Source organism: Dama dama, chromosome 12, assembly GCF_033118175.1.
Source record: "Dama dama isolate Ldn47 chromosome 12, ASM3311817v1, whole genome shotgun sequence".
Classification (NCBI taxonomy): Eukaryota; Metazoa; Chordata; class Mammalia; order Artiodactyla; family Cervidae; genus Dama; species Dama dama.
Genome location: NC_083692.1, coordinates 49,488,326 through 49,506,278, shown reverse-complemented (window position 1 = coordinate 49,506,278; position 17,953 = coordinate 49,488,326). Strand labels below are relative to the sequence as shown.

Sequence of the window (17,953 nt, the reverse complement as noted above, 5' to 3'; positions counted from 1 at the left end):
AAGAAATTCAAAACCATCAGTTGGTTACTTAAGAATAACAAAGTCATTCTATTCTTGGTCAATTATTAATACCTGGCTTATCCTAAGAGAAGAAGTATTTTATACTATGTCTTCCTTTCTTCTGTCTTTCCTTTAATCTTTTTTTTTAAATAATGATTCTATCCTCTTTTCATACTGACTCCATATAGAGACCCAACGTCATTTAATAGAATGTATAGTATTAAAAGATATTTCCTGAAAAATCTTGTGCATTATGCAGGCCTCACAAAATACAGGGCCTTCAAGCTTTTCCAAGCATTCAAAAGCAGAAGTGTTTAATGTTTGCTGAGTTTAAGAGTCTATTCTAAGCCAAGTCCAATGGAAAAGTTGGCTACAACTATAATCTGTTATCAGATTCCCCCGATCACTTTTTATTAAGTTATGAAGAATAAACTGAAAGTGATGAGGAGATGGGGCCTATTTAATTTGTGATATAAAAATCATAGATCATTTTTCAAATGTCACTGACATGTCAAAGGAAACTGATAAAAATAGTGAGGACAATTTTCCAGAGGGAGAGAAACCCACTTTGGCACAGAGAAGCTCACTGTGTCCTAACTTATCTTGCAGAAAGGCAGCAATAGAAGATATAGCTCCCATTATAAGAAAGGCAAAAAAACAGAAAGCCAGCAACACCAGGAACATTTTTAAGAAAAGATGTGCTCTGTTTCCCTTTCCTGCGATTCTCACTATTAGCCTCTGCCTGAAAACACATCACCAAAACTGAAGTTCACATCACACTTGCTGTGTACCATGTGTAAGTCACTCAGTCGTATATGACTCTCTGTGACCCCACGGACTGCAGCCCACCAGGCTCCTCTGTCCAGGGGATTTCCCAGGCAAGAACACTGGAGTGGGCTGCCAATCCTTCTCCAGTGGACAATTTGTCAGAACTGTTTACTCTGACCCATCCATCTTAGGTGGCCCGGCAGGGCATGGCTCATAGCTTCACTGAGTTATGCAAGCCCCTTCACCATGACAAGGCTATGATCCATGAAGGGGATATAATAATAGTACTGTGGTTATAAGAAAATTATCTAACTATTTAAACGCATGCTGAAAAGCTTACGGGTGCAATGTGGTATTATCTGTAAATTCCCTTGAAAAAGTTCATGGAGAAGAATAGAGAGATGAATTTTTTAAAAACCAACAACAAAAAAATAAATAAATAAATAAAAATTAAAAAACAAACAAAGTTGAATGGATGGACAGAAGAAAAAATGGAGTAAATACGGAAACATGTTGACAACTGTTGGGTTTGGACTGGGACTCTACATGAGTTAACACATTATTCTTTCTACCTTTCTATACAGTTGAAAACTTTCCTAAGACAAACTATTGCATATGATGCTCTCACAAAAGGGAACCATATTCCCAAGTAGAACAAGCACACATCAGACAATGGCTCCCAGTGCCCCAACCTATCCCATACCCTCCAGATAGACAGGGTCTCTCTTGTCACCTAGCCCCAGTTTACCTCAATCAGAGCCCCCTTCTCCCTGTCCTCAGATTGTTTCGCACTATCCAATTCATCATGCATTTCCGAGAGCTGGTCCTGGAGATCTCTGATTTCAGTCTGGTGCTGCTCCCGTTCCATCTTCACCTGGAACAGCCTGGCAGAAAAGGAAACCCATGAGAGACACTCTCCTGGTCTCTGCTTATTTTCATCCAGTCTGATTTCAGACCTTCAGATGGTCAAGCAGAGTCATCTAAGTCCCCAAGTAGCCTCCCATTCTCTGTTCTGTGCTGAACAAAATATCACAAACCAGAAAGGCACTGGTAAGAACTATACCAGCAGTCTAATTGCCCAAGGAGAAGACAAGTGAGAAATCAAGCCAATGTAATGGGAAAGGTTATACAACGACATTTCCTCCCCAAAAGGAGACCACATGGTACTAGAATTTGGATAGAGAAGACAAGGAATTAGGCCACAGAGCTGTTTTCACTAAAGCCACCCGACTCTGTACCACCCCACTCTCAGTACTCCAGACCACTAGAGTCAGCAAATTATGGCGCGTGGGCCAATCTGGCCCACTGCCTGCTTTTGTAAAGAAAGTTTTATTAGAACAAAACCATGCTCATTCATGTATTGCTCATGGTCATTTGCACCATACAATGGCAGAAATTAACAATTTCATATGGCATGGTCCATAAACTCTAAAACATTTACTATCTGACAGAAAAAGTTTGCCAACCTCGGTTCCAAATTAAACTCACAGCTATTCTACCTTTTTTTTTTTTTGCAAAGTCTTTCAGTTCAGTCACTCAGTTGTATCCAACTCTTTGCAACCCCATGGACTGCAGCATGTCAGACTTCCCTGTTCATCACCAACTACAGGAGCCTACTCAAACTCATGTCCATTGAGTCAGTGATGCCATCCAACCATCTCATCCTCTGCCATTCCCTTCTCCTCTCACCTCCAATCTTTCCCAGCATCAGGGTCTTTTCAAATGAGTCAGTTCTTCCCATCAGGTGGCCAAAGTATTAGAGTTTCAGCTTTAGCATCAGTCCTTCCAATGAATATTCAGGACTGATTTACTTTAGGATGGACTGGTTAGATCTCCTTGCTGTCCAAGGGACTCTCAAAAGTCTTCTTCAACACCACAGTTCAAAAGCATCAATTCTTTGGTGCTTATCTTTCTTTATAGTCCAATTCTCACATCCATACATGACTACTGGAAAAACCATAGCTTTGACTAGACTGACCTTAATTGGCAAAGTAATGTCTCTGCTTTTTAATATGCTGTCTAGGTTGGTCATAACTTTTTTTCCAAGGAGCAAGCGTCTTTTAATTTCATGGTGGCAGTCACCATCTGCAGTGGTTTTGGAGCCCAAGAAAGTAAAGTCTTTCACTGTTTCCCCATCTATTTGCAAAGAAGTGATGGGACCGAACGACATGACCTTAGTTTTCTGAATGTTGAATTTTAAGCCTACTTTCTCACTCTCCTCTTTCACTTTCATCAAGGGGCTCTTTAGTTCTTTGTTTCTGCCATAAGTGTGGTGTCATCTGCATATCTGAGGTTACTGATATTTCTCCTGGCAATCTTGATTTCAGCTTGTGCTTCATCCAGTCCAGCATTTCTCATGATGTACTCTGCATACAATTTAAATAAGCAGGGTGACAATATACAGCCTTGACGTACTCCTTTCCCAATTTGGAACCTGTCTGTTGTTTCATGTCCAGTTCTAACTGTTGCTTCCTGACCTGCATACAGATTCCTCAGAAGGCAGGTCAGGTGGTCTGGTATTCCCATCTCTTTAAGAATTTTTCAGTTTGTTGTGATTCATATAAATGCTTTGGTATAGTCAATAAAGCCGAAGTAGGTGTTTTTTTGGAACTCTCTTGCTTTTTTGATGATCCAGCGGATGTTGACAATTTGATCTCTGGTTCCTCTGCCTTTTCTAAATCCAGCTTGAACATCTCGAAGTTCATGGTTCACATATTGTTGAAGCCTGGCTTGGAGAATTTTGACATTAATTTGCTAGCATGTGAGATGAGTGCAATTGTGCAGTAGTTTGAGCATTCTTTGGCATTGCCTTTCTTTGGAATTGGAATGAAAACTGACCTTTTCCAGTCCTATAGCCACTGCTGAGTTTTTCACATTTGCTGGCATACTGAGTGCAAAACTTTCACAGCATCATCTTTTAGGATTTGAAATAGCTCAACTGGAACTCCATCACCTGCACTAGCTTTGTTTGTAGTGATGCTTCCTAAGGCCCACTCGACTTCGCATTCTAGGATGTCTGGCTCTAGGTGAGTGATCACACCATCGTGATTATCTGGATCATGAAGATATTTTTTGTATAGTTCTTCTGTATATTCTTGCCACCTCTTCTTAATATCTTCTGCTTCTGTTAGGTCCATACCATTTCTGTCTTTTATTGAGCCCATCTCTGCATGAAATGTTCCCTTGGTATCTCTGATTTTCTTGAAGAGCTCTGTAGTCTTTCCCATTTTATTGTTTTTCTCTATTTCTTTGCATTGATCACTGAGGAAAGCTTTCTTATCTCTCCTTGTTATTCTTTGGAACTCTGCATTCAAATGGGTATATCTTTCCTTTTCTCTTTTGCCTTTCACTTCTCTTCTTTTCATAGCTATTTGTAAGGCCTCCTCAGACAGCCATTTTGCCTTTTTGCATTTCTTTTTCTTGGGGATGGTCTTGATCCCTGCCTCCTGTACAATGTCACGAACCTCTGTTCATAGTTCTTCAGGCACTCTATCAGATCTAATCCCTTGAATTTATTTGTCACTTCTACTATATAATCATAAGGAATTTGATTTAGGTCATACCTGAATGGTCTAGTGATTTTCCCTACTTTCTTCAATATAAGTCTGAATTTTGCAATAACGAGTTCATGATTTGAGTCACAGTCAGCTCCCGGTCTTGTTTTTGCTGACTGTATAGAGCTTCTCCATCTTTGGCTGCAAGGAATATAATCAATCTGATTTCAGTATTGACCTTCTGGTGATGTCCATGTGTAGAGTCTTCTCTTGTGTTGTTGGAAGAGGGTGTTTGCTATGACCAGTGTCTTCTCTTGGCAAAACTTGACTAGCCTTTGCTCCGCTTTGTTCTGTACACCAAGGCCAAATTTGCCTGTTACTCCAGGTATTTCTGGACTTCCTACTTTTTTCTAGTCCCCTATAATGAAAAGGACATCTTTGTGGGTGTTAGTTCTAGAAGGTCTTGTAGGTCTTCATAGAACCGTTCAACTTCAGTTTTTTCAGCATTACTGGTCAGGGCATAGACTTGGATTACTGTGATATTGAATGGTTTGCCATGGAAATGAACAGAGATCATTCTGTCATTTTTGAGACTGCATCCAAGTATTGCATTTTTGACTCTTGTTGACTATGATGGCTTCTCCATTTCTTCTAAGGGATTCTTGCCCATAGCAGTAGATATAATGTTCATCTGAGTTAAATTCACTCATTCCAATCCATTTTAGTTCGCTGATTTCTAATATGTCGATGTTCACTCTTGTCCTCTCCTGTTTGACTACTTCCAATTTGTCTTAATTCATGAACCTAACATTCCAGGTTCCTATGCAATATTGCTCTTTACAGCATTGGACTTTACTTCCATCTCCAGTCACATCCACAACTGGGTGTTGTTTTTGCTTGGGTTCTATCTCTTCATTCTTTCTGGAGTAGTTTCTCCACTGATCTCCAGTAGCATACTGGGCACCTAACCGACCTGGGGAGTTCATCTTTCAGTGTCCTATCTTTTTGCCTTTTCATACTGTTCATGGGGTTCTCAAGGCAAGAATACTAAAGTGGTTTGCCATTCCCTTCTCCAGTGGAGCACGTTTTATTAGAACTCTCCACCATGACCCGTCTCTCTTGGGTGGCCCTACACGGCATGGCTCATAGTGTCATTGAGTTAGACAAGGCTGTGGTCCATGTGATCAGATTGGTTAGCTTTCTGTGACTGTGTTTTTCAGTCTGTCTGCCCTCTGATGGAGAAGGATAAGAGGGTTATGGAAGCTTCCTGATGGGAGAGACTGAGGGGTAAACTGGGTCCTGTTCGGATGGGCAGGGCCATGCTCAGAAAATCTTTAATCCAATTTTCTGTTGATGGGTGGGGCTGTGTTCCCTCCCTGCTATTTGACCTGAAACCAAGCTATGGTGGAGGTAATGAAGATAATGGTGGAGGTAATAAAGACAATCTCCTTCAAAAGCTCCCATGCAGGCACTGCTACACTCAGTGCCCCCAGCCCTGCGGCAGGCCACCACCGACCCACACCTCTGCCAGAGACTCCTGGACACTCATGGGCAAGTCTGGGTCAGTCTCTCGTTGGGTCACTGGCTCCTTTCTCCTGGGTCCTGGTGCACTCAGGGTTCTCTCTGTGCCCTTCAAGAGTGTGTTTCCCCAGTCCTGTGTAAGTTCTGGGGGCTCTATGGTGGGGTTAATGGCGACCTCCTCCAAGAGGGCTTATGCCACACCCAGGTCTACTGCACCGAGCCCCTGCTCCTGCAGCAGTCCACTGCTGACCTGTACCTCCTCAAGAGACACTCAAACACAGTAAAGTCGTTCAGTTCAGTTCAGTTCAGTCGCTCAGTCGTGTCTGACTCTTTGCGACCCTATGGATCGCAGCACGCCAGGCCTCCCTGTCCATCACCAACTCTCGGAGTTTACTCAAACTCATGCCCATCGATTCAGTGATGCCATCCAGCCATCTCATCCTCTGTCGTCCCCTTCTCCTCCTGCCCCCAATCCCTCTCAGCATCAGGGTCTTTTCCAATGAGTCAACTCTTCGCATGAGGTGGCCAAAGTATTGGAGTTTGAGCTTCAGCATCAGTCCTTCCAATGAACACCCAGGACCGATCTCCTTTAGGATGGACTAGTTGGATCTCCTTGCAGTCCAAGGGACTCTCAAGAGTCTTCTCCAACACCACAGTTCAAAAGCATCAATTCTTCAGTGCTCAGCTTTCCTCGCAGTCCATTTCTCACATCCATACATCCTACTACAGTCTAAATTTCAGGGTTTTTTCCTTTTCATCCTCTTTTCTGAAATTAACCTCTAAGAATATTTTAAAAGCACACATCACACCATCAAAATGGCAAAGGTAATGAAACGCTTTTATGATACAATGTCCTATTGTTCTTGAATTTCCCTCTAGATTTCACTCCTGCTTAACCTTTCACATAAGGCTTCTGTCATGGCCAGTGGACTTCACTGCACCATTTATTTCAGACCTTCATTTCAAGTCCTTTTGTCATAGATTTTTTCAGATTAGAATACAATGTATTGAGATGCAGCTCACATATTCAGACATCCCACATGTTATACATGTTCATTCTGTATTTCACACAGATTTAATCAGATATAAAACACTCACAATGAGGTATTCTAAGTATTCCTGTGTATATGCCACATTTGTTCATATGACATACACACTCATTTAGACATTCTCCTCACAAAACTGGGTCAAGTATTTTACTTGTATGTTCTTAAATCACTGCTAGAATCCCAACAATCACATAACTTTGGGCTCTCTGGTTTTTTGTTCATGGATTTCTACATGTGGACAGGTTTTCATCTAGACAGACTCTTTAGATAGGATGCAGAACTTGTGCAACAAGAGCAAGTGGGAAAAAAACAGTGGTGGATCTATTACTAATCTTTCTCTTTCAAATCTCTTGAAATGAATAAAATGCCCTCTGTCACAGATTTTAATACAACAAAATGGCAGGGCCGTTTGGGCTTGACTTTCTCTCTCTAAAGATGCAAAAGAACTATAAGCACTGGTCACACCCTTCACCCAGACTCACAGTTGCCCTGGGCAACAATTGAGCCGTCAGGGAAGAGAAGCATCTTTCCTTCTGTAGGTTTGAGTCAACACCTGTCAGTCATCTTCGTAATACCAGGTTGGATACCTAAAGCTGCGGGGAAAAAGGATCAGGAGAACTTTCAGGACGAGACTGTATCCAGCACTTCAGATATGGCAGAAACGAAGTTGCTGTTCCGGGAAGTTCTTCCAAAACAAGAGCAGTTGTATGTAGAAGATACACCCACAATGGTGCTATGTAAACCCGTACTTTTGCCATTAAGATTTATGACTGTGCCAAAACGAGAAAATACAGCAAGCAGCACAGGATACAATTCACCAACAGGAAATGACAGAAAAGGAACAACAGAAAATAACTCACTGAACAACAGTATCAAAACCCTAAAAATGGAAATTAATAAGGACTTGAAAGAGCCTATGAAATAAAATGAATATAAATTTGGAAGTTTTATTTCTAAAAGACTGTAGCTAGACCTGCAATGGGTATGTTCCTAGGAATACCTCTGTAATCTGAATATAATTCTTGGTTGGTTTGCTGCAGTTGGTAATAGACAGTTTAAATTAGTATGGACCTTGAGGCCTTGCTGAGAAATTAGGCTCTGCAAAAGAGGTTAGAAATGTGATCTTCCTTTAGATAACTGTTATCAGTAATTACTATTTTCTCATACACTGACTAAATGTAAAACTTTGAGTCTCTGAAGAATAATTTTTTTTTGAAGAATAATTTTTATAACACAAGCATTACTTGGTAATAGAACTTAATGATGAAAGGTATATACGTTTAGAAATTTCATTAAGTTCTAGATAAGATCAAAAACAAGGAAGTGTGCAAGTATTTCCCAAGTATAATATTAAAATTATTTATTTACTACTGTACTCTTGTTTTAAAAGTTTGCCAAGAGCAAAGTTTAAATTAACTAGGTTCAAATATGCTCTTTTATATGATTTAAAATTTGCTGTGGGAAATAAGTTTTTTAAAAGATCTAAAATAAATGCACTCCAAATAAAGAATCAAAAAAAAAAAAAAGCACTGGTCACAAAAGCCAGCATCGTCCAGGATAAAACTCTGAAACCATAAGACTGTGGAGGTCACGTGATATTGCTTTGTAGAGACTGGACTCTGGTTCTTAAACTATCTCTAGATACAACACTCAGGATTCCCAGCTGCTCACTTACCTGCCATGAGATCCACTTTAAGGGCTAAAATTTTATAAAACATCCTTTGAGGTGCACAAATAATTTTTAAATTCTGCTTACCAGTCTACACGTCATTGGTTTTATAGTTTTACAAGGGTAAGAGGGCGGAAAGGCAGGTTCAGCGGCCCCTATGAAGATCTGGAAGGTTGCGGAGAATTAAATGGACAGAGAGAATCTGGCTCCATCAGCTCAGGAGCCTGGGGTGGGGAGGGCTCAGGTTCTGGGCCCACACTTACTCCTCCAGGTGTCTCCGGAGCGCCCCTTCGCTTTCCTCCAGCCGCCGCTGCAGCGCAGTGCTCTCCTCCACCTTGCTGTCATGCTGGCTTTGCAACACTTCTAAGTCTGCTTTCATCCTGTCTCTCTCTTCTTTGATGTTCTGTTGATTCTAAAACAAATGTGTGAGTTAAAACACCTCCACTGTACATTAATGTCACCCCACTGAATCCTGAATCTCAGATGGACTCTCTGATGAACTCCATGTCTCTGCACTTAGATTATTAAACAACCTGATGGAACTGTCCCATTAAGGCATAGGAGTTCACAACTACAAAGAATACCGAACACTTAATGAATTGTAATACTTCTAGAAGAAAAACACAAACACATCTTAATCACATTCTGCTATTTCTACTACTTAGTCCAGACATTTTATATACATTTAGTTTCCAATTTGCCTGTCTGAATCCAACAGCATTTCTGTTACTCTCTCAAAGCCAACATTCTCTACATGCTTTGGTTCAGTTCAACCGTTCAGTCATGTCCAACTCTGCGACCCCATAGACTGCAGCTGCCCTGTCCATCACCAACTCCAGGTGCCTGCTCAAACTCATGTCCATCAAGTTGGTGATGCCATCCAACCATCTCATCCTCTGTCATCCCCTTCTCCTCCCGCCTTCAATATTTCCCAGCATCAGGGTCTTTTCCAATGAGTTCTTCGCATCAGGTGGTCAAAGTATTGGAGTTTCAGCTTCAGCATCAGTCCTTCTAATGAATACTCAGGACTGATTTCCTTTAGGATGGACTGGTTGAATCTCCTTGCAGTCCAAGGGACTCTCAAGAGTCTTCTCCAGCACCACAGTTCAAAGGTATCAATTCTTCGGTGCTCAGCTTTCTTTATGGTCCAACTCTCACATCCATACACAACTACTGGAAAAACCATAGCTTTGACTAGACAGACCTTTGTTGGTAAAGTAATGTCTCTGCTTTATAATAGACTGTCTAGGTTGGTCAAAGCTTTTCTTCCAAGGAGCAAGCATCATTTAATTTCATGGCTGCAGTAACCATATGCAGCCATGATTTTGGTTACTTACCAAAAAAAAAAGTCTTCAGGAAACAGGAATTTGCTCAGTAATGGGAAGAAAGTTTCTTTGGGGAAAAAAATTATTTTCATTTCACTTGGGCAACCCAAGGTACTTAAAATACTCTATCAACAGAATAAAATAGTACAAAGAAAAATTACAGGTACCTTGACTTCCAGTTGAAGCTGTGTCTGAAGTTCAGCCACTTCTGTGGTCAACTTGTTCTTCTGTTCCAAGAGATCTTTGACTTCAGATGAAGAATTAGAAGCCTACAATCAATTGCAAAGATATTAAATGCTCAAGGTGCTTTTTTTCTTTTTCTTGCATAGATTTAACAGGATGACACTCTCAAAAGGATCTGGCTAAAGTCCTATAGCAAAGTGGTTAGAAAATTACAAATAAAAGGGAGGGGAAAGCAGAAATGAAAACCAGAAAAGGCAGTATCTTGGCTCTCATGCACCCAAATCCGGTGTGAGCCACGCGTGAACCTAGAATGATGTACTTCCTCATCTGCTCCTAGGAAGCAGACCAGAAACCAACAATCAACAAAAACAGAGGTCCTCCTATTTTCTTAGGCAAAAGGAGAACAATCCATCTCAGAAATACAAACCTAACCCAAGGAGAAAAAATGTAGGTTGTTCTTTTCCAAACAAAAACTGCCTGCTTCTCTGCTTTCCAATATGGTTTCAGTCTATTAAGGGAGAGGGTTCTCTTGCAGGAAGCCACTTAACTGACACCAAAATATAAAATCCCAAAACCTTTGCCAGCAAATAATCAGATTCATAAGTGAGAGACAGAGAGAGTAGAAAAATGTGGACAATTAAGCAGTCACAGTACTATGACTGGAGCCAGAAGTCTAAGGGCCTAAGTTCACCTCATTATCTCTGGCTTGATTAAGAAGGAGCAGCTTGTTAACTGGTCTCCCTTCCTCTAATCTTACCTCTCTCCAAAAGCTACAAAGGAATGAATTTTTACAAACACAACACCACTCATGGCCATTTAAAAGTCCATCAGTGTTAGCCTATCACCTTCTGCCTGAAATTGACATGATTTACAAGGTCCTTCCTATTTGGTGCCTGGTCCCCACATCCTAGCTCCCTCCTCCAGCTACACTAAACTACCTCCAGTCCCCTAAACATGACAAGTGCACATCTCTTTATATTTTATGTTTTTTTGTGCTGTTCCCTCTACCTAGAATGCCCTGCCTTTCCCCCTTGTCTGGGAGAATTCTAAGATATTTTGAGACAGCACTAGAGTTATTGACTCCAGAAGGGCTACCCCAACTTCCCCAGTTAAGGCTGGATACCCTTCATCTGGGACCACAATGACAATCTGAACATCAAGGCCAAAGGATGCATTCTCCAAAGAGAATATGCAGGTAAATGAAAAGCAACAATCATGGTGATGATTTCTATGTAAAAGTTTCAGCAAAAAAATTCTAACCCAATTGTAAAAACTGTTCAGTTCCTAAAGCCTGCCTACAAGCAAAGTGTACAATTTAACTGTTCCCCAGTGGGAACTGTGTGCCTGTGTACATTTATATAACTCATATATTTATAAATTCAATACAATATATAACAGAATATATTAAAAATAAGTATATAACATATAAATCTGTAACTATAAAGTTATATGTAATAAATTAATCAATTCAACTTTTAAATGTTTTTATCTGATGCCAGAGCAGCAGTCATGGGAATTACTGAACAACAGGAAAAAGGATAGTTGATGCCTTAAAATATTCTTCATTCAAATGTTGCCAAAGTTAAAAAAGAAACTATGGACATATTCCCTGTTGCCTGCCTCTGAGTATCTCCTCTTTCCTTCCAGTGCAGAATACACCCCAAACAAGGGAAAAGGGAAGATGCCCAAGCAAGAAATGGGCCCAAGTCAAGGTGACACAGAATTGAGGGACAAGATTTTAGTCCTCCCTCATAAATCCTGCTTCCTTTCATGGCACAAAGTATGTCCAACATTTAGTAGATGCTCACTAAATAAAAGACAACTCCTTTAACCAAAAAATCTCCCAAGTCCCAACTCAAATCCAATACAATAAATTATAAACAGGCAGTTTTTCTTAAAATAAAATAAAATAAAAAGTTTGGCCCCACTGCACTCCTTCCTCTCCCTTCAGCCCACAGAGGTCAGCCCATCAGTCTCTTTCATATTCTCTAGTTTGATTCTCTTATTTCTTATTCTCTGAAGTTTGAGAACCTGTGTACAAGCCTATTCATACTTACCTTTCAAACCTGCCTACTATAATGCTAGGGTTCTTCATCTAATGCTTCATTTTTCCTAGTCTTCTTTTCCCTTTCTAAATTTTACCACCTATCACTTTGTCTTGTTTTATTTTACAGATTTTTTAGAAGTAAAATTTCTTAAAACCTTTCTAGAAAAAAGTCAGGGTGCAAATTACCAACAGTTAAAGCATGCTGTTCCATCTTTGGTACTGCCTACTACAAGGCAAACACCCCACTTCCTGCTGCAACCAAAAGTACAGACTGAAGAAAGCAATCTGCCTCACATGCTCCATGTGAAATGCCCTCTACAAAGCACCAAGCGTCTCCTTACTTGATTATTTCCTTGCGTGCTCCCTGCTGCTCGAGATTTCAAAGTCTGGATTTTCTCAAACACCAGGTTGACCTTCCTCTTAGTAGCATCATCATTATCGGTGCTTCTGGAAAAGACGCAGCAGAAAAAAAGAAAAAATGAAGGCATAACCGTTAGTCTCAGACTATTTTATGTGCCATGACACACAAACAATAAGCCCTTTAAGAAGATAAACTGGGACTTCCTTGGTGATCCAGTGGTTAAGAATCTGCCTGCCAATGCAGGGGATGCTGGTTCAATCCCTGGTCTGGGAAGATTCCACATGCCACAGGGCAACAAAGCCCATGCGCCACAAATACCGAGGCTCACATGCCTAGAGCCCGTGCTCTGCAACAAGAGAAGCCCAGGCACCACAACTAGTGAGTAGCCCCTGCTCGCCCCAACTAGAGAAAGCCCTCGCGTAGCAATGAAGACCCAGCACAGCACAGACAACAATAAAAAATAAAATTTAACCAAAGAAAAAAAGATAAATTGCAAGAGGAACAAATTAAGGTTCAGAGAGAACCCATGTGAGGAGAACAGGATGGATAGTGCATTTTTTTTCCCAAATAATTGGTTCTACTTTACCACTTGATTTGGGAGAGAGGTTTTCATTTCCAGACATGTGAAAAGAGACACAGGTACATACTAAATAAGCTTGAAGATGACATCCAATAAAAATTTAGTCATCTATTTCTTGCCTAAATTAAATGACAAATATTTATTCCAACCCGGAATCTCTCCTGTATGTGTGTGACACTACGAATGCTCCACAATGATATTAAATTTGTTTTAGACTTTGTTTAAAAAAAATAAATCCCCCAAGCCAAGGTTGTCAACACGGCTGCCCTCTGTCTAGACTTTCACAAGTAATGGTCAGATAAAGTTCTATTAACAGCTACCCACCCTGCACCTTCTATCGTACATACCTGACACTTAAGAAAAGTTAATAAGTTTCCTTAAATAAGTGCCTCCCACTAAAGTCTGTCTCAGTCTCTCAATAAATCAAGGGCCAAAAAAAACCAAAAGAATGTAGAGAAACCATTTTAAATGTTAAAAGTTCTTCTACTTTAATTTTCTCATGGTAAAACCCTTCACAGAAAGACACTAATAACTAGTTCTTAGTTAGAAGAATCTCTTTCCTTTTTTTTTCCTTCAAAAGAGCCCCTATCTTGTATTTTGAATTATTCTGTCAGCTCTACGTTACTGACAGAAAATTGTAAGCCACAATACAAAACTATGAAGTGTTCTGATACCAATGAGTATTTTTGCCAAGTGACTTTCAGTCATGTCAGAGTATAAAGCTTTTCTTCTTTTTAATCATATCTGATGAGAGAACTGAAACAGAAACTTCAAATTCCTGGCCTACAATTCCAGCTTATTTGGTATCTAAGTAAGGACTGAAAACCAGATTATTCAAACTCAACCTTCCCAGATAAGTAAGTGGAAAGCACATCTTTTAAATGACTCATACATGCTTTAAAAATAATGGAAGCAGGGGCACCCCGCCAACGTCAACTCTGGGGAGAGGAGGAGGTGTTTTTATTTGTAACTTATAATAAGGGACGATTGATTACATTTATGTATACAGAGGCAAACTCAAGTCAATGATTCAATTCAAAGCTGGGGAGACAAGTCTTCCTATCTTTGAATTTGTTTCTAAAATAGTAGAGAGTCATAGTCATTTTGAACTTTTAAAGTATGATGTCGTTCCCTACATTTCCTTCCCCTTCTTCACCCTTCTCCACCCAAGTCTCAAATGCTGTTATGAAAACTCCAGCCATGGAGCCCGAACCCTGAAATGGCTCACACAGGGCAAGAAGGGAGCACGAAACACAAGGTCTCAGAAAAGTAAGAGGCCCACCATAAAGGACAATACTTTGCTCCTTGAAGGAAAATCACTAACCCTTCTTTGAGGTAATTGTAAAGTATCTGCTTGGCCGTCTCCTCATTGGTTTGCTGAGTGAGCTCCTGCTGGCCTTTTAACAGATCCGGTGTGGCCTGGAACACAATGTCTGTTATTAGATCACAGGATGAAGCTTCCAGGAAAAAGGCAACACCCCACAGCAGAAGCTCCCAAACACATTCCTACTTTCCAGAAAGAATTTCTCAGGTAAGGATGCTCATTACAACTGGTTCCACCACTTAGTAGCTCTGTAACCCTGGGCAAGGTACTTAACTTTTCCTCACCTCAATTTTTCACCTATAATTAGAAGTTAATAATACCTTCCTTCATGGGGTTGGTGAGATCCTATAATACATAACAAATAGTGCCTGGCACTTACCAACCTTATAATCGATTTTATCACTATCATTATCTTTTTATTGTTACTCCCAAAACACTAAATGTACCACTTAAAGAAATTCCATCACTTCAGGATAAACCTAAATTAGGATTAACCTAATTTCTCAGGACAGAAATTAATCCAGTCACTCAATGTCATGAGGAAAATTAACACATGTAAACAAAACAAATCTAAGCATGGAGCCTCTCTTTGTTTTTGAAAACAAACTGCATACTTTCAGATTTTACACAAACACAGAAAGAAAAATCGAGTCTCTCAGTTGTGTTTGATAAGTTACTTCACAAACAAGAACACAACAGGAATCTAGGGTTACTTAGTTAGTTTAGAAAAATGAATGACTGGCAGGTCATAATCTGTAGGGGAAAACTCTAAAAAATAATGCTAATTCAAGATGATGCAATTACTGATTCAAGATGGAAGATATGTATTCCTACAGCCAGGATGTAGATCGTTTAGAAGGGAAACAAAATGACCCCCACCAGTATTACCTGAGTATTTGAGGTGGAAGTAAACGTCTTCACGGAAATCCTCTTGGTCCCTGAATCAGGGGAAGTCGCCAGCGCCCGATTCTGCAACATCAGCGTAGCCGTGGCTGTTTTGATTTCCTCCTCCTTCTTAGTCTGTGCTGGGAGGGAGGATGTGAGCCCAGTCGGACTTTCCTGAGCACCTTTGTTTTCTGGAACTTTCCCATCTTTGTTCTGCAGGGGCGGCCTGGGCTGGGTTCCCAGCAGCCTGGCGAAGGCGCGCCCCCCGCCTTGCCCCCCGCGGGGCTCCTGCGCACGCTGCGGGCACACCTGCGACGGCCGCAGCAGGTGTTCGCTGGACTTGCCCAGGTTCCTGCTGAATTCCGTTAGGTACTCCAAGTTCCCCTGGAGACCGAAAGGAAAGGCACTGTCCACACTTCGGGACCTTTTCCTGTCTTCTGGGTTGATCCTGTTTCTCTTCCCAGACCTGCCTCTTCTCTGCATCCCAGGTTTTTGGTCAAATTTTTCAATCAACTGATCCACGCCAGGAATCGACCCCGTGTCAATATCCCGCCCAGTTCCGGGCAAGAAGGGGATGTACCTTCTGTTTTCATGACGATTCACATTGTCGGCGTGGATGGCACATTCCTGATCATCGAGTAAAAATCTGTACAAAGAGTTCGCCGAAGTGGGAGTCGTGGATGACGAGGAGGATCTGCGGGAACGGGCTCCGTCCAGCACCGGCCCGGCTGAGTCCTGGCGCCGGAAGGGAAGCACATCCGGTCTGGTTTTCTTGGCTTCCAGGTGGGCTTGCAGGCTGGGAGTGGGCAGGGGCCTCCCGCTAGGGGCAAGAGCCTCCTCTGCCAGACCCTCCTTGCTGCAGCTCTGAACGTTCACACACACCGAGGTCTGCTTCTGGGGGTCGTCGATGACCACGGAGCTGCACAGACGGATGGCCGTCACGTTGGACCTGGCCGGGTCTTCGGAGGGAGGGCTGGTGGGCTGGGAATGGCTAGGTTTGGGCATGCAAGTCCAGGCCTTCTTATTGTTGGTCCCTTCTTCTCTTAAAGCTTTCAGCCAACTGGTTTCAGGAGGCTGGTGATTTTTCAAGCTCAACTCATTCTTTTCAGGATCATAGGGCTGTAGAAGCTCTGGATGCCTCTGAAAGTTCAGCACGGGGGATGCCTTCCTTGGCTCCTCTTTGCGCTCTAGAGCCCCATTCTTGCCCTCAAAGAGAGAGGGCTGTTTCGGGTTTCTTACTGGGCCAGGTGGGGCATATGGGTTTTCTGGGAGCTGCAGTTCCTCTGCACTGTTCTCTTCCACCACAGACCCCTTGCTGGGGTGGAGGGGCAGGTTGTTTATCATCGGAGCTGGAAACGATGGCCCGTTTTCAGAAAAAGATGTGCCTGCCAGACACTGCTCTGTGTTGTTGAGGACTATGTAGGGATGGCCATCAATGCCCTGCACCCGAATACTGACACCGTAGGAGCCTGCCTTAGCATGCTGGGGATTCCTAGACTTTCTGGTTTCATCACTTGCAAGTCTCAGGTGGACACCATATTCCTGTTGCACATGTTGATATTCACCAAAATACAGCTCCATGGTTCACTGGTCCCACTACCAGGGAAAAAGACGGGGTAAAAAGAGGACATTAAGTTAAAATTACATCTCTTTAAATAAAGATTATGAGAGAAAACTTTCAAAGTTCAGGGGAAAGAAAACACTTTTAATACAATAGCAAGGACACTCCAGAACCAAATGCTCTTTCAAACAGGCCTTTCTGGATGCCAGTGGGCCCATGTGACCGTGGTGTTTGTCAACACCAAGCATGAACCCTGGCCTTAGGAGGGACGACTGGCGAAATAACCTGACGCCTTTAACAGAGCTTAATTATTCTCTCTAGCTGTGCCGCTTGCCCTGTTTTTTTCCTTAGTTCATTTCCTCACATTTTATCCATTTATTTTTAACCAGTAGGGTGTTCCAGCTTACCAGCATTTGAGAACAAGATACTTTTCCATGAAAATAATTAATAAGAACTAAAGTATTCTGATGCTTACATTTTTCTCTTTTTTTCAAAACTTAATTTTCCTGTCAAAACCCTTTCAAGCTTCTTTATGCACAATGTTGCTTTGAAAGCTTTATCATTATTTATTTTGATACACTGTTTAAAACATTTTTTACTTTAAGGAATCAGAGTAATGATTAAAAATAATTTTTTCTTAAACAAAAAAGTTTAAGGAACATAAGGACCTGAAAAATGTTATTAAAACCTGAAAATTCGGGTCTCTTTATTTTCTGATGGGTCCTAATGCCAAGAATCACTGTCTTTACCCTTCTGGTGTGTGACCACCCTCGTCAAGAGACTGCATACAGATCACTAGGCAGTTTGCTCCAGCCACCCCACACTCAGAGATTCTCTCACCAGAAATTCTCTACTCTCACTCTGAAAACTCCAACAGCCACGGAGAGGCAGGAAGAGCAAAAACAACTGGTCACAGAAAACTGCTGTCTTATTTCTTTCACTGTTAGCAGCATTTTTAAGTTTTCTTTCTATTCTGGAGTCACTCTAGTAGCATATTTTCCAAAAAATCATCTATTTGATCCACATTTTCAAATTTATTTGCAGAGAATTTTGCAATGTATAAATCACTTCATCTCCTCTATATTTCTCACTTTCTAGTTTCATTTGTGCTTTCTTCACCTATTGCTTTTGCAGGTAAAATACATGTCTACATATTTTTTTAAATTGTTGTTCCCCTAAAGAACTA

At 41.3% G+C, this 17,953-nt stretch overlaps 1 protein-coding gene and 1 pseudogene across 2 annotated transcripts in view; one reads left to right on the top strand and one right to left on the bottom strand.

The window, feature by feature from the left end:
* The window catches only part of CGNL1 (cingulin like 1), a 169,231-nt gene that overhangs the window by 92,970 nt on the left and 58,308 nt on the right, over nucleotides 1–17,953 (bottom strand). The window contains exons 2-7 of one of the 2 annotated variants that reach the window (XM_061157243.1): nucleotides 15,210–16,802; nucleotides 14,322–14,416; nucleotides 12,398–12,503; nucleotides 9,994–10,095; nucleotides 8,765–8,913; nucleotides 1,517–1,652 (exon numbers count right to left, since the gene is read on the bottom strand). In XM_061157243.1, the coding sequence (XP_061013226.1) occupies nucleotides 1,517–1,652; nucleotides 8,765–8,913; nucleotides 9,994–10,095; nucleotides 12,398–12,503; nucleotides 14,322–14,416; nucleotides 15,210–16,787 (2,166 nt within the window). In that variant the 5' untranslated portion in view covers nucleotides 16,788–16,802. The remainder of the gene's footprint in view (nucleotides 1–1,516; nucleotides 1,653–8,764; nucleotides 8,914–9,993; nucleotides 10,096–12,397; nucleotides 12,504–14,321; nucleotides 14,417–15,209; nucleotides 16,803–17,953) is intronic. The other variant, XM_061157245.1, reaches the window with a different exon arrangement.
* On the top strand, nucleotides 7,327–7,705 carry LOC133067224 (BBSome-interacting protein 1-like; annotated as a pseudogene).